Consider the following 15630-nt stretch of genomic DNA (forward strand, 5'->3'; position numbering starts at 1 on the left):
CGAACGTATTCTCTCGTCAGGGGCAGATTAAATCTTCGCTATCCTTAAGATGAGGCGCAGTTGAAGAAAGAAAGCAAGATATCGAAGAATCGATGAGAGCGTTATTACTTTCGCCCGACCTTCTTTCCTATTCCATCGTAATATTTTTGCACACAGTGCCTGAACGCAAAAAAAAAAAAATCCCTGTGCGTTAGATAGAGATAAACGAAGACGCGTAATGAAACAAAAGAAAAAAAGCGCCGGCGATCAGAGGAACGGGCACTTCTTGTCGGCACCCAGCAGGTCGACGGTGCGGCACGAGAAGGCCTCGGCGAACTCGCGCATGTTGAGCACCGGCATGTGGCAGCGAAAGCGGGGCCACAGGTCGCCCACCTCCTCCCGGCTCGTGCACGTTAGCAGGCAGAGCCGCATGAAGAACACGCGGTCGTGCAGCTGTCGCTCGCGGCCACGCGAGATCCGGGCCCGGTACTTGAGCCGGTACCTGCACGTAGGCGGCGCGACGCTCGCAGTGCCGCTCGAAACAGCGCGCGAAAAGTCGATGACCACCGGGATGCGCGTGTAAGCGCGGGAAAGGCTTCGCGCCATGAGAAATGACCGTGCACGGGTGTGTTCCGCCACTGAAAGCCAGGTGGCGGAAAATAAATATCCTATATCACGGTTAAAATCAGTTGCAGAAGGCTGTGATACGCGTTCGTACACTTCAAAGAAGCTGGGGAAGCTTCAAAAGATGCACGTGACAACGAATTGCGATATTACGACGCCTGGGACCCTGATAAGACGACGCGAGTTAAGAGAAAGCTTTAGCTCGAGGCCGACGCCGACACTGCCTGTTCAAATACATGTAAAATGCGGAAATGCATTTCTGTGGTAACCCTTTGGCCGATTTTAATGACATTTGCCGAAATTGACAGAAAATGTCAGATCCGAGTAGCTGCAAGAACAAAATTTCGATTGAGCGCTTGAATTGTTTTTTTTTTTTTGCAAGCATTCCCAACAATTGGGATATTAAATTACAATTGGAGCACGAAGTGTAGAAATCCCTACCACAGCACGAGAAACAGATATCGCAGTTCTGTAAACTGCGTCCCGTAGATCATCTCAAGCAGAAAACGTAATTAATTTAGATCTCACAACAAAATGATTACAATATTTACTAGAGCTTTGAAGCAGTCCTACCCACAATATAGCGGTAAAAGAGAGAGCGGCATATATTGTATCAGTTCTGTCCGCTCGATATATACTATATAAACACAATTTCAGTAATTGTGATGGTTTTCATTAGAGTCGCCGAGTTGTAAACTTGACAGTTATAAGTTCCTGGAAATCGCGCACTTTTCAAGAATGTTTATAAAACAACTGACAACATAAATAAATTCACTGCCGAATAGGGTCACTATATTTTCGCTCTTTCTTTTAAATGCAACAATTTTCGCCGAAAGCAGGCAGTAGTTGTGGAGAAAAACGATTTCTCCATTCCCGTGTATTTTTAATAGGAGCTCCCGAGCTAAAGCTTTCCCTTAAATTCGCAGTAGCAGATTTTTACAAGCTTCTAGCAATACGAGTTTTTCAGGTTTCTGTTACGCTTCAATAATCTGGCATTATTTGCACAGTGTATCTGCGTCTGTTACACGTGTTTTTTTTTTCATTAAAGGCGGTATCGCATAAAGTCTAAGTCGATCAATCTGCCCATGAGGCAGATGGTTTTCAATGATGACATGAACGATGTCGAGTTACACCCAAGCAAGGAGCGAGGCATGCACATAGCTTCCCGCATAGCTTCTATGCGCATAGTTTCCCACTTCCGCACTGTCCTTGTAAAAACTGCATAGGGTGCTGTTTATGTAGGCCCGAAATACCCCGCTGGCTGTGATCGCAGCGAGAACAAAAAAGACACACACGGTGTTGGTCGTGCATAGCATTTCCAGCAACAACAAAAAATCGTGTTGTTTGTCACTGGCTGGCCGCATTTTGATAATGTTGTCAGGCAGAAAAAAAGTATGCGGCAAAACTATTCTGACGATGAATTCACAAAGCTAGGGCTAACTCAGGCCGAGGTGGAGGACAATACAAATCACTCTTCAGTTGGCAACCGTCGGCAAGATCCTCGAGTGTCGTGTTTTGGTTTATTATCGCGACTCTTCATTGCCTGCGCTCGCTAACCGCTTTAGAATACGAACTGCTTTTCGAGCCCCGAATTACATGCTGTGCAAATATAAACCTCTTGCCTAGGTCTCGAATATAGTGTCACATTCCTTGCGCTGGAGTCCGACAAAATACCGTCTGGTCTGGAAAAATAATGAAAACAATTCTCCAGTTTTTGATAATTCCTTCACCATGGTCCGCGTTCATTCTTCGTAATTTATAGTCATCGGACCTTTGAGACTCTGTCTTACGCGCTGAATAGTACAAATAGCGGGCTATTTAGCCTTGTTTGAGGTCCTGAATAGTGCTGCAAGATTGCGCAACCTGTCCGTTTAAGGCAAGCAGTTGTGTGTTTGAGGGCACTGGCAAGGCGACTTCACGACGACGACGATGTCATGACAACTGATCTACTCTGATAAATAAATGTGATAACCTGTCACGTGACAACCTGGGTCGATTCGGGAAACTACCATAATGTGCCTGGTAACAAGAAAGCAATCTTCCGCATTAAAAATTACGGCAGATCCAACGCGGTTGCTGGAAGGAACTATAGGGGAAGCTTTCGAAGAAAAAAACTGTTTCAATTAAATGATATGCAAAGAGACATGATACGTGGAATCTTATTTTATGCCCATGTACGCACAAGAAATTGCTCCAGTCGTTCCCCATCGCAAGAGCTTTGTGTAGCTTGGCCTTGTCGGATAACACAAACGCAACTGTACATGTTCTGCTCCGTGCTTTGCAGCACAGCAATGACGTGTGTGCCCAGCAAGACGGCCAAACGCAAAGACTCCCGCCATGCAATCAACGTGACTCACAGGAGCGCAGATTGACCTACTTTTCGTACCACAATCACCAGAGTGGGTCCATTTTGCTGATACATTGAATAGCGGTCGACCCACTATAATCAGCGATAAACCGACCGTGACTATACGCAATTAACCCCGGTAAGATGAGATACGGAGCTTCGGTTTTAATAAAGGCATTACTCGCGCTCGTAGTCGTTTACAGTCTTTGCGATGATGCCATTAAGTGTCGTTTGCTGTTTCATTCTGCAATTGCGTAGAGAACAGGAACAGTCACCGGCACGGGGAAGTACAGAAAGCTATATAGATGTACTTTTTATATGCCTGCCATACTGTGGGTCGGCTCGTTGTGAAAGGTTTGTACAATAAGATACATAATCGAGCGAAAGAAATTGCTACATATCGGCCCGGCAGCGCACTACTTGACCACATGCAGCCACGATGCGTAAATGCATCACAGGTGGGAGGGGTCTTTCTGCTTCGGCGCCGCTTGTTGATCTTTTCCTGCTATACAGTAATACAATGGCGCTAAATACCGTAAACAAAGAGGTTTTCATTGTGTCGTTTCCTGATGGATGGTGTCGTTCCTAGGTGTCGGTTCTAGAAGACATGCAATGCACGGCTCATGAGAGACACTGTGGAGAGCATCACATTAATTTATACCAGCCAGCATTATTGAAGTTGTACCCACACCGCCGTCCAAGAGCATTTTCGCATTTCACCCCCGTTGGAATCCGACCGCCGCAAGCAAAATCGAACCCACGACCTTGTGCTCAGCAGCGCAACACCATAGCCAATGAGTCACCGCAGTGGGTATCATGGGCGACACTGCGGCTCTTCGAGCTATGGTTGCTCGCCGGAAACATGAACTGTGCTGACAAGTCTATCCTCATTGCGTCGACTTAGCAAGGCCTGGCGAATCACGGTCAGCACATCGCGCTGGGGCCTACTGCAACGCGACATCGACTGAAGCACCATGTCCCTTGTTTCAAAATATCGAGGAAGTCTTCGTGTCTACAGAGAGAGCGAGCAAAACAAGACGAAATGGTACGTACAGCTAAAAAGCAATGTTAACGCTGATAGCATGTTATCGTCTTTCCCAGTTAGTGGAGCTGAATGGAGTGCGATAAATGCCACGCGCCGCAGCAGCCTGTTACCGATCGAATGCGATACGCGCCGCCCGTGTCCAGAGGAACACCTGGTCCCTCTGCTCGTCCAAGAAGGAGGCTGTGGAGTTGCTTAGGTGTCGGTATTGCTCCTCGTAGCAGCGAGTCGCCTCGTTGTAGTTCTTCAGAGTCTGGTCCGTCCACCAGAGCTCCTCAATGCCCGCTGCCGACAGACGAGCCCCCGTGTGGCCGATGGCGTCGCTCAGAGCCATAGCTACCAGCACTCCGAGGGTGCCGTAGTTGAAAGGCTCGCCAGCCTCCGGATAGAAGAGCGGTGGCCCTGACAGCAACGTTGGCAGAAACAGCTCGGCGCCACTCCGAAGGGTCCACAGCTTCAGGTAGGCTACTTCACCCGCCAGCTGGAGTCTGTCGATAGCCACAGATGGAGCTTTTAGTTTGCTGTTCAACCCGCGCGGCCCCTTCTCGACCATGTGAGGTTTAAGAAATAGAGAAATGTGCCATCCGTTCCTGTTCTTAGTGTGCGCTGTTCATTTTCGTGCACGATACAGTTCTCCACGAGATGTAAAGCAGCCCGAAATAGACGATAACTGTCTATTAAAATATATCGACTCCATTTATTTTGCCCTGCTTGACATGCAACGATCTAGATCTGCATCAACTACTCTAACAAGGCTTTTCTAGTTATTGTTGTCTAGATGTCTACTTTTCAAACGCCGGTCGCCTTCCTGAAGTTCTTCGGATACATTAAATATTGTTCTAAGCCTTGTTCCCTCTATAGTAAAGAGCTCAAAATGTCTAGTGAGTGTAGGCAGTAGATATTTAATTTAGACAGTCAAATCTTTCATTGATAATGTTGCAAGAATTTCGTAATGCTTGAAAATTTTAAAAGGAAATCTCAAGGGCCACATTTTCAACTCCGTAATGAATACCGCTGTCACGATTCTGTAAACTGCACCTATCAAGATATTTAAAGCACACAAAGCTCTAATATTGTCGAATTTAAATATACCACTAATTTGTGATAAGGGCTTTGCAGACCAATTCTTACAATTTCACATGTCAGCTCATACATCAAATTTGCCGTTTTAGGCGCTCCAGCAGATGCAGTTTATACAACAGCGATACGCACTTTTACTCATTTGTAAACCTCTTGCTTCAGCTTTTCAACCGATTTTCGCCAAGATGCGTGAGGTCCATCTTCAACGCAGTACTACTTCTTGCAGTTGTTAAAATTTAACTTTCTCTATCAAATGGAAATTCATTCAAATTGAACTAGCGCTTCTTTCATGAGAGAATTTCTGCGTATCATATGCATCTGAATAAAGAAATTGGAGTTGGCCACGAGTTCCCTTCATATCCGAGATCATTTAAGTACGCTGACATCTAGGTGGTCCGGACTGAAGCTGCCCGCTGATTAATACGCTAAATAATAAAGTTTTACGCTCTAGCTCTGTGAACAGTACGTGTATATTACGACCACCACATCACAATGCCACTGCGGTAGCGAAGCTTTGCCGTCGGTGACGCCTTGGGCAGTGACATACAAATAGAGCATTTCAAATGTTACATTTAGCTGCGGACAATCTTGCTCACCAGAGACCACTGCGCAAAGTATCGCAGCATCTCGAAACCCGGACGCCACTAATTTCAAGATAGTTGACAACGACTTCACGTGGACTCAGCACTTCTCCATTACCACGTAGCTCCCGTTTTCTGCACACAAATAAATAAGGGCGCTGTTCTCATTTCCGCTATTTAACTTCCAGACGTTTGTTTTCCAGAAATACCCACACTGGCTTGATTTACAAGAACAGGCACCTTCACACTTAAGGAGAACATTCTCGCTGCTTAAGAAAACAAATTCGCTATTTCGACGAAAGTGTAAAGCAGTGGCGGCTTGTGCTGTCAGTCATCTTCTTCAGCATAACTTTTGTCAATTAAACGCTCAATGAAGGCGCCTCCCAGCAATCTCCAATTACCTCTATCTTGCGTTAGCCAACTACACCAGCATCAAGGTAAATAGTGACGATATTAGAACAGTGTGTTCAACTACTCCTTAAAGTGGCCAATTACTGTTCCGACAAATGGTTGTATTTCCGTCACTAAGTGCATGGACACTGTTCAACTACTCCTTAAAGTGGCCAATTACTGTTCCGACAAATGGTTGTATTTCCGTCACTAAGTGCATGGACCGCCTTCCCTATGTGTTTGCGCCTGGGCTGGTAATACAGGCCTGTTCGCTCCCTACACCTTTGTCTCGCTGTCATCTTCGGATACTCCTTTAAGCCGGAAAAATGGTGTGTATTGAACGGGGCTCGAACCAATTAGTTTAAGCCACACATCTGGCACACTTGCTGCATTCAACGCCGATATGTGACACCACGTTGCATGCAGTAATATGTTTTTCGTTGAGCTCAGTCCTCACCACCGTGGTTTTGCTCCATCGGCAAGCTTCTTGCTATACCTTGCAGCACTTCAACAACCACAAAAGTGTTCCCAAAAGATGAATACTGCACTGAATCAATATGGTAGCTTGCAATATGTACTTGTAGTGTAATAGTTTCGTTGTTCTACTAAGAATACTTGTCAATCGCTGATGTTCCATGATCATGAAATTCGGTGTCCAGCAGCGGTTTGATTTTCGCAAACGGCTCTTCAGCTTCCTAACGCGCGCTGTTCTCAAATTTGTGAAATGAACGATTTGTCACTGTAATGCCTTAAACTTTTCGGTTATTAATGTAAAAGTCCTATACGCGCAATTAAGCGAAGTCGGCAGGAACGAGAGATGCTACCAAAATGGTCGACGGGGCAAAGAGCAAAGGCACGTCAAGAACTTCTCGGATTGACGTCGAATTGCTCGAGGAGGTTCCTGTAAACAAAGTAAATTAATGACTTCGAAAAGAAAATTTGGTACATTTCTCTTCGGGTGGGAAGACGAGCACGCTACCCCGACGCCACGGTGGCTCCGCGGTTCTGGCTAACTAAAGGTGTGCCTAGTGCGTGCGTCATTGCACACGTCACATCGCAGCCATCTGGCTGACCAAGGTAAAGCCCCTCAATCTCCCAAAGTAGCGCCATTCACTTCCCTTCTCCTCCGCTCGGCGCGGCCTCGACGGTGGCGCCGCCGGTGGTGGGCCTGCCGTAGCAGACGACGGCTAATACGCTACGGGAGGAAATCCGCAGAAAAGTTCGTTCGAGCCCTGCGGAGCAGTTTTTGTCAATCGAGATCTTTCTTTGTCAGTCGGTAACTGGCCTTTAGAATTTTGTGTTGGAATTGCGGAAGAAATCGAGAAAAGGACCATTATTCAAGGCGTATTTAAGGCGTAAAGCGCGCGACGTTGAGAGTTCGCGTTGCTGAAACACGACGCAAGCGCGCGGTGTACTCAAACACGTACGTAATTACCAAAGTTTCAGGTGTTGACAGCGTGAAATTATGTGCACGTAGTTTCGTAGGTTCATTTACGTACCTGCACGATACTTTTGTTCGGCCGGTGCGTGAGAGATTCCGGCTGTGTGCGGTCAGCAATACCTGGCAACAGGGCCGTTTTTTTTCATTGCAGGGTGCTTTGGTAATCGTGACGATATATTGCTTTTTTTTTACAAGTACTGCTCCAGGAGGCCACATGTAATGGCTAACGGAGGCCTCTGAAGAGCACGTGACATTACAATAATGCATGCATCGCAGGGAGTGTTCGCAAACAAAATTGGCCGTCCGCGATCTTATACCCCCTTGGCATGCACAGGCTTCGGCGAGCCCCATCCAGCCCTGGTTCTAGCTTTGGTGTTCCCGTTGTCGCTTTGGTGCCCTGGAGGCGCCGTCAATAATACGAAATAATGAAAAGTTGTTACAACTAGTAAATATAATTTATTGAAGAAATACAATCGCGCCGAGGCACCAACTTCTAAAGCAGCGCTAGCGCGCCCGCGCGAGTATTATGAAACGCCAACGAGGAATTTGCCGGCCCACGTACGACTCTACTATCAAAGTGCACGTTAAACATCCCGAGGCGAGCTAGATAATGTTATCCGGAGCCATCCACTACGGTCTCCATCCTAGCTTTAGTCGCTTCAGAACGTTAAAAACCTTAATCACCACAAACCAAATCAATGCATGCGGGCGCACATTCGAAGCTAAAACACTGCATCGTAATTCATATAGAGCCTTGCAAAAGCGTCGAGAATGTGCTAACTTCTGGTGGAGCTCAACACACACCCTGAATAAAGTCGCTTTTATATCACAGGCCAGCTGCAGATGCGTGCATTTCACCGCAAGACGAAACTACATGAAACAAAGAGTGAACATTCGAAAAAAAAGTCAAACAACGCGCTAAAAACCACGCAGAGCATGAACACACACTTTTTCGAAGCGGAAGGCGCGAACTAGGCTCAAAATAAGAGGTTGTGAGTAGCCGTGGCCCTCACTTCACTAAGCCGTGCGCTCTTTGCCACTTCCTCGAAGTCAGCCCGCCCGATCCTGCGAATACACGCTTCTTTTTGCGTTGCGCCAGCCAGATGGCAAAGCAAAATTACCGACGATTACGTTACTTCCTAATGCGAAATTTGAGCGCAGCAAATAAGCTGTTTCACCTTTTGGATAGATTGAGGCAAAGAAATCGAGCAACACATGTATGCGCTATCACAGAATTTTTTTTTTATTTTTCACACGTATTCCTTTAACAAAGACTCCACTAACAGTTCTTGACAGTCATGAAGGAAGCTTTGTGGTCGGAGAAATAGACTGATATATGTTCGACTTGGTACACCAATGCTTGATTCTCAAAGACGAGATGTATACAAGTGCCTCGCGAGGTTGTCACAGCCGTGGGGGAAGCAGAGGCTAAGCGCCGCCGCCGAGAAGACCCTGCCGTTCGCGCCGCCGAAGCGGAGGCTCATTGCCGCCGTCGAGAGCAACCAGCAGTAAGCGAGGCTGAAGCAGAAGCTCATCGCCGCCGCCGAGAAGACCCTGCAGTTCGCGCCGCCGAAGCGGAGGCTCATCGCCGCCGTCGAGAGCAACCAGCAGTAAGCGGAAGCGGAGGGGGGCGGCGTGTACACCCAGCGGCAAACGATGGGGGCAGAAGCGCGCGCAGCAAGCGGACAACACGATAAAGGGAGGAGGGAAGAGATAGCAGCGACTGACTGATGCCTTTGACTGATACTCTTTCTGCATGGCGGCGACGGTGTTCTATGCAGTCACGTTATCTTGACTCTCTAGCGGCGTCAGCGGCATCCAGCGGTATCAGTCGGTCGCTGCTAGCGCTGGGGGGATGAAAGGGGGGCGGAGCTTGTTACGAGGCCGACGCCGACGACAACGCCGACGACGACGCGAAACCCAGGAACGGACGCCAAAGAGCTGCGCTCTAAAAGATTTTTGCCCTCGCTGTGTCTGTTGCGGCAATCGAAGGCGCAGCAGCATGGCATCGCAATTAAGTTCTCGGCCCTACACATTCTATTACGCTAACGCACTCCGTCAGTCCGCCTGCCGTACTTTCGTCGCGCAGGCCCAACAATGGAGGTCTGCGCGCACTGGAAAGAAAAAATATACAAAAGTGCGGCGCCTGCTCCGCGCTGGAAAGAAAAAATATACACAAGCGCGGCGCCTGCTTCCACGTGACACAGATTGGCCAATGGGGGAGCGGAGGAGGCTGGGGCGACAGGAGCCGTGGAGGAGGACGCGCCAGGGTGAGCGGGGTGGCGGAAAAATATAAGAATGGCGCTACTTTGGAAAATTGGGGGGTTTTAGACCAAGGGGGTGGCTTAATGCGCGCTTCATTGGGCGCTTCATTGGGCAGCCAATGGGGAGGAGGTGGCGCCACGTCATGAGTGTATAAAATGAGAGCGTTCATGACGCCCCAAGGTCTACAAACGGTATGTTTTCGCATTTCCACACGTAAGCATTCACAAGTGCCTCTGCTGAATATTTAAACTTTCTTTCGTGTAGTATGACATAAGAACTTGTATGAGTATCCTTACTGTTCGTACTGTCTTAAGGTCAACGTTTAACAAATAATTATCGGCGTTCGAAAGGACTCAAAGGCGGAACAACAATGTGCGCTAGGCTGCAGTCAAAGATAAAATACTGGCCCCCGTAACAATATAACTCGCATGTTTCACCTCCGGACACACTCAAATGCCACACGGAAAAGGCGTGTTTCAATCTGGGAGCATGACGTGCGCGTCGGCTGTATCCTGCTTCGAGGCTGCTTACTTGCCGTAGGAGCCGTACTCTTCGTTGCCAACCTCCCTGCGCATCTGCGTGTCCAGTTGGGCCGCCTCGATGTAGCTGTTGACGAAATCCGCGGGCGGCCTGCTCAGCTTCGAGTAGTTCATCTGGCGGCTCTGGGCCACCGACGCGTCCGAGATGTTCGGGTTTATTGTGATCAGACGCACGTTTCTCACCTGTAAACGTGTCCGTCTGTGACTGATCATGCAAATGTAGGGCTAAACATTGCATATTCAACTTGCCAGACTCACACTGTGAACCATCAATGTTCTGTAGTATTTCTCGGTGCAAAAGTATGTAAGGACATCTAAGATTAAGACAACTTCCAGACATTATGTCATCACTAAAACATCACTTTAACAGACATATGAAAACGATTATTGCTGCCTTGGATTGTATTTTCTGTTCGTCGCCGTGATATGGATGCGGAACAATAGCGTTGTGTGCTAAATATACACATTATTTGAATTATCTGGTTCTACAGTTCCCGCGCCATCCATTATTTCTCGTGGGTGACTTCAATATTCCTAAAATTAACTGGTCTAGACCTGTCCCGGTTGTATCTGAAACATTACCTGGCGTTTCATCTTTTGCTGCCTTGTGCTTAGACTTTAACTTCACTCAGATCGTTTCCCAGCCTACTAGGATTGGTCCTACATCGGCTAACATTGTTGATCTCATCTTAACAACAGCACCTGGACTTGTATACTCGATTTCATGCATACCTGGTATAAGTGACCACGGCCTTATTCATTTCGTTATAACAACTTGCAACACGTGCCAGCCATCGGCAACAAAAACATTTAGAAATTACAAAAGGGGAGATTATGTCTCAATTAATAAAGAGCTTGAACTATTCTTGGATGGCTGCATTCCAACATTTTTCGATCGTACAGAGGAAGAAAACTGGATTTCCTTTAAAAATAAAGTTACAAGTCTCATCAACAAATACATACCGTTACAAAATATTTCAGGTAAACAACGGGCACCTTGGTTTACCACAACATTAAAGAAGCTGCTGTACATAAAAAGCGTCTTTTTCGTTTAGCGAAGTCTACAAACAGTCTTGCTCGCTGGTGATGATGATGAAGCAACATTTACTGGGCCCTAAATAAATCGGTGCTGCACGCAGGCACCAGACGGGGTGGTTCCCTAGTTACGGGACCCATATGTTTCCAGCAGCTCCTGGCCCCTGTTCGTCAGTGCGAGCTGAATTGATAGGGCGGGGCTGGATAACAAGTTATCCCATCGCTCAAGGAGTTGGGGATTGGGGGTGTTGGTGGGAAGGGGAGGAGGGGGGGAGGTCTTGAGTTCTGTGCACTCTGCCAAGACGTGCGGCAGGGTGCCCTTTTCTCTTCTGCAAAAAGGACAGAGCATATCGTATTCCGCAGGGTACATGCGGTTCATCAGTACGGGATGCGCAAGGGATCCCGCCTGCGCTCGACGCAGGATCGTCTGTTGTTGCCTGGTGAGTTTGGGGTGCGGTTCTGGCAGTCTGAACCTTTCCTCTCGGTACATCCGGATAATGTCCCGAAAGCTGGTAACCGGGTGCGGTAGCTCTTCCGGCTCGTGCTCGGCCCGGATTGACATTTATCGGGCATGGTAGTCGGCGATGGTGTTGCCTGCTACCTGCGAGTGAGATGGGACCCACACGAGCTCTATGGCTCTTCCCGGAGGCTTGTGCTTGGCTAGAATGGCTCGGGGCGCGGAGGAGATTACCCCCACCCCCCCCCCCCCTGCGGAAGCTTCTGTAGGCTGTCTTTGAGTCAGTGACTACGGTGTCCATGCTCGGCTGTGCGAGTGAGAGGGCCACGGCCGCTTCTTCGGCAACGGCGGGGTCTGTTGTCTTCAGGGACGCGCTGACGATCAGCCTGTCTTTTGAAGTAACCACGGCTGCACAGTCACTGTGTTTTCAGAGCGAGGCGTCCGCGCAGAGGACCCTGGGGTTCTCTTCCAGCTTACGGGCTAGGGCTTTGGCTCGCGCGGTGCGGCTCTCGTCGTCCTTGCCCGGCGTCATGTTCCGGGGAAGGGGTTTTGTCTGACTAATCGTTTTCCAGTCTTCCGGAAGGGCCGTCTGGATGGGTACTGGCTCGATCTGCCATCCTATCTTACGTAGGACGGCTCGTCTGTGTTCCGTGTGACTGAGCCGGATTCTCTGATTAGAGAGGTGGCTTCGATGAGCTCCTCCACCGTGTTGTGGGCGCCCATGTCTAGCAGTTTCTGCGTGGACAAGTATATGGGCATGCGTTCCAGAAGAAGGGGAAGCTCTTCTGGGTTTCCAGAAGAGGGAAACAAGCACTGGGCATGCCCAGTGCTTGTTTCGTTGCCTTACGAAGCATCGTGTTTAGGGTATCCCTATTCGCCTTCGTCAGCTGGAGATACGGGGCGGAGTAGGTAACCCGCGACACGAGGAACGCGCGTACCAGGCGCACGGCATCGTCCTCTTTAAGGCCTCGGTTTCTGTTTGATACCCTCCCAATCATACGAAGTATCTGTTCGGTTGTAGTCTTGATCTTTGTGATGGCGGCTGGGTGTATATCGTCATAGTCTGTGCTCCATTGCATTGCTATCAAACAGGCAAAATATTTTTTTCTGCAGAGCACACTTCCTTCTCTTCTTTCCACCAACCCTTCCAAGTTCTGGAACTTTGTTAAACCCGCACAAAGCCGTGCCATTTCTCTTGTTGACTCTGCTGGGCACGTGCTGCGCAATGAGGAACGTTGTACTGTCCTGAATGACATCTTCGCGGCTGTGTTAGGAAGTCAACTGTCGTTGTCCCGCCGCAGCTGCATAATCGCGATTTCTTTCGCATGGATGTAATTCTAGTCGACTGTGCAGGAACAGCTAAATTAATTGAGAAACTAAAGATTTCGTCTTCATGTGGCGATGATGAAATTAATGCAAAGTTTCTGAAGAACACTAAAGTTTACTCTTCAGTTTTCCTGTCATACCTCTTTACACAGTCCATTGAATCTAGTACGCTGCCATCAGATCGGAAGGTCAGGAAAGTGGCGCCAAACTTTAAATGTGGGAACACGCATTCTCCTCTCAATTATCGACCAATTTTTTTAACCAGTATCCCGTGCAAACCTTTAGGACATATAATTTACTTTAATTTAGTCTCATATCTTGAATCAAATGACTTTTTTACTTCCTGCCAACATGGATTCCGGAAAAACTATTCCTGTGAAACACAGCTTCTGTTATTTACTAATCACATCGCAGCAGCTCTATAGACCAAGGCTCCTTTCTTCATGATAGTATATCAACCTGTGTTGAAATAAAAAAATATAGGCTGACAATTAACATTCAACTTGCTTTATAATTCCCCCGTTGAACTGTGTCTGCGGTAATGGCTGCCAGAAAGAAACAAACACTGCAACGCCTTTTGTATGCCCAATGAGCAATGTTCTAATACCCCACCCCACTCGCTTGGCTAGGAATATGCGGTTCAACGTCCTGCGGAGGTGCTGCTAGCTCAAGTCGAACCGCTTCCATTGCCTCTGAGCTCGCGCTACGGTGTGGTCTGGCCCTAGCTACTCCCAACGTCTTACTTTTAATTGCTTTGCATAGACAAACTGTCCCGCTCTTTTGTCAGGGAATCCAAGCAACGGCTACACAGCCACGCGGTTCTCTGACGCCACGCATTTTCTTTTTTTTCAAGCAATGCGGCAGTCGTCTATGTCAGAACAGCTGATTTGGCAAAGCGTGCTCCGGAACCGTGTCTCGAACCAGCAGTGCCCCCGGAAGTACTCACGCACGTCTGAGCTCAGAGTTACCCTGTACGCTCCCTGTCGGGTCATGCATGCTGTAACTCCACCGGAACGCACCGCTTCCGCGCTCTATTGACCAGTCTGGTGGATGCCTGCGCACGCTATCGTCAGTAACCCTGCTTGTTCGCTGTGACAGTGCGTGCTTCGTTTAGCCCACAGACGCACCTTCCTGATGGCCTCAAGACGGGAGGGCAGCTCGAGCCAATGGGCGCGGTTCATGTGGTCTACGACCCCGTCCAGGATATCGTCGAACAGCTTTCGGCTTGCCTCAACAGCCGTGTTGTTGATGGTCAGGTTGGCCACCAGGGAGGGCCACGTGTAGAACAGGAACTGGCGCGTCGTGTTCAGGCACATGATGACCACGTCGCGCGCGTGCTGCTGCTCGTAACGCCGGAAGAAGTCATAACGCAGCACTTCCATCACCACTTGCACGGTGATGTAGGCGGTTGCGTTGCGAAGGCCGCCACCCATCACGATTTCCATGACGGTCCTGCGAACGGCTATCACTCGTAAGTGGCGTACAGTATTTCGAATCATCTTGACAGGATATATTTTCTCAACGTTTTGTATAGACCCAAACTAGACATGGATCGATGAATGCAGGCGTGAACTTGCAGACAAACTTTATTGAAGGAAAAGGCGCGATCAAACAAACAAGATAACGGAAAAGCAAGTAAAAATGTAAGATAATTACAAAAAGAAGAAGCAAAATGACATGACAATCAGATCGTACGCACCTCAGCACTCTACAGGGTGACCCAGCTCTCATGCACCGAGTTTTATAAAGAAAAAACAAAAAAAAAAGGATTATTCTACGTGAATGAGGGTCTTGTTGAGGGTCTTGTTGAAAAAGCGCAAGTAATTTTGTTTAGTCCCCGACATTCACTATTTCATTAAACGTAATTATTGACCTTTTTGTTTGTTCGATTGTCAATATAGCAATTAGGCGGTGGTAGAGAACTGTAAGACACGTAAACGTGAAGTATTTCCAGCAAGGCATTTTCCGGCAAATGGAGAACACCTGCGAAATATGAAAAATGCCATCCCAATGCTCACCTGTGCGCCTGGGATAGCAGCACTATCAAGTTCTGTGCCTCGGAAAGCAAGCCTTTCGGGTGTTACAGGGCCGAACAGGGGCAATAACAGCACGCGTGCTCTTTCCACGACGCGCGAACAGCTATCAGCGATCATTGCGTATCAAGATCAAGGAAATGAATCCCATGCGCACAGTTGCACAGTAGCATGGTATTTCTCATATTTCGCGGGCTTTATCTATTCGCTGGAAAAACCACAATGTCTACATTATTGAAACACCTCATTTTTACTTGTGTTACTATTCGCTATAACGGCCTCATTGACATCTTGGCTGTTAAGAAAACAATTAAAGAGTTAGACAGTTATTACTTTCAATTACAATTGGATGGGAGCGTATTCAAACTTATTGGTTTCTCGACACGACTAAACATGTACTTGGTCTTACGTAAAATAATATTTTTTGAACGTCGGTGCATGATAGCTGGGACAACCTCTGCTTATTGCACAACACGTATGTATTGTTTCCA

General features: G+C 47.9%; 1 protein-coding gene across 1 annotated transcript; it reads right to left on the reverse strand.

Annotated features, from left to right (window-relative positions):
* Positions 1 to 246: 246 nt before the first annotated feature.
* On the reverse strand, positions 247 to 14551 carry LOC142564434 (neprilysin-1-like). The gene is made up of 4 exons (XM_075675434.1): positions 14234 to 14551; positions 10281 to 10471; positions 4106 to 4480; positions 247 to 481 (listed from the first exon to the last, which is right to left on the reverse strand). The coding sequence occupies exons 1-4, from the start codon at positions 14549 to 14551 to the stop codon at positions 247 to 249; spliced, it is 1119 nt and encodes a 372-aa protein (XP_075531549.1).
* Positions 14552 to 15630: the final 1079 nt, after the last annotated feature.

Source organism: Dermacentor variabilis, chromosome 11 (assembly GCF_050947875.1).
Source record: "Dermacentor variabilis isolate Ectoservices chromosome 11, ASM5094787v1, whole genome shotgun sequence".
NCBI lineage: Eukaryota > Metazoa > Arthropoda > Arachnida > Ixodida > Ixodidae > Dermacentor > Dermacentor variabilis.

What these genes read in the sequence shown, in the direction of transcription:
- LOC142564434 (XM_075675434.1), bottom strand. Translation starts at nt 14,551, where the DNA reads ATGGAAATCGTGATGGGTGGCGGCCTTCGCAACGCAACCGCCTACATC. An exon ending in GTCTTGAGGCCATCAGGAAG is followed by an intron (nt 10,472 to 14,233) that starts GTGCGTCTGTGG and finishes ACACGTTTACAG; the next exon opens with GTGAGAAACGTGCGTCTGAT. An exon ending in GCGCGTATCGCATTCGATCG is followed by an intron (nt 482 to 4,105) that starts GTAACAGGCTGC and finishes GCCTACGTGCAG; the next exon opens with GTACCGGCTCAAGTACCGGG.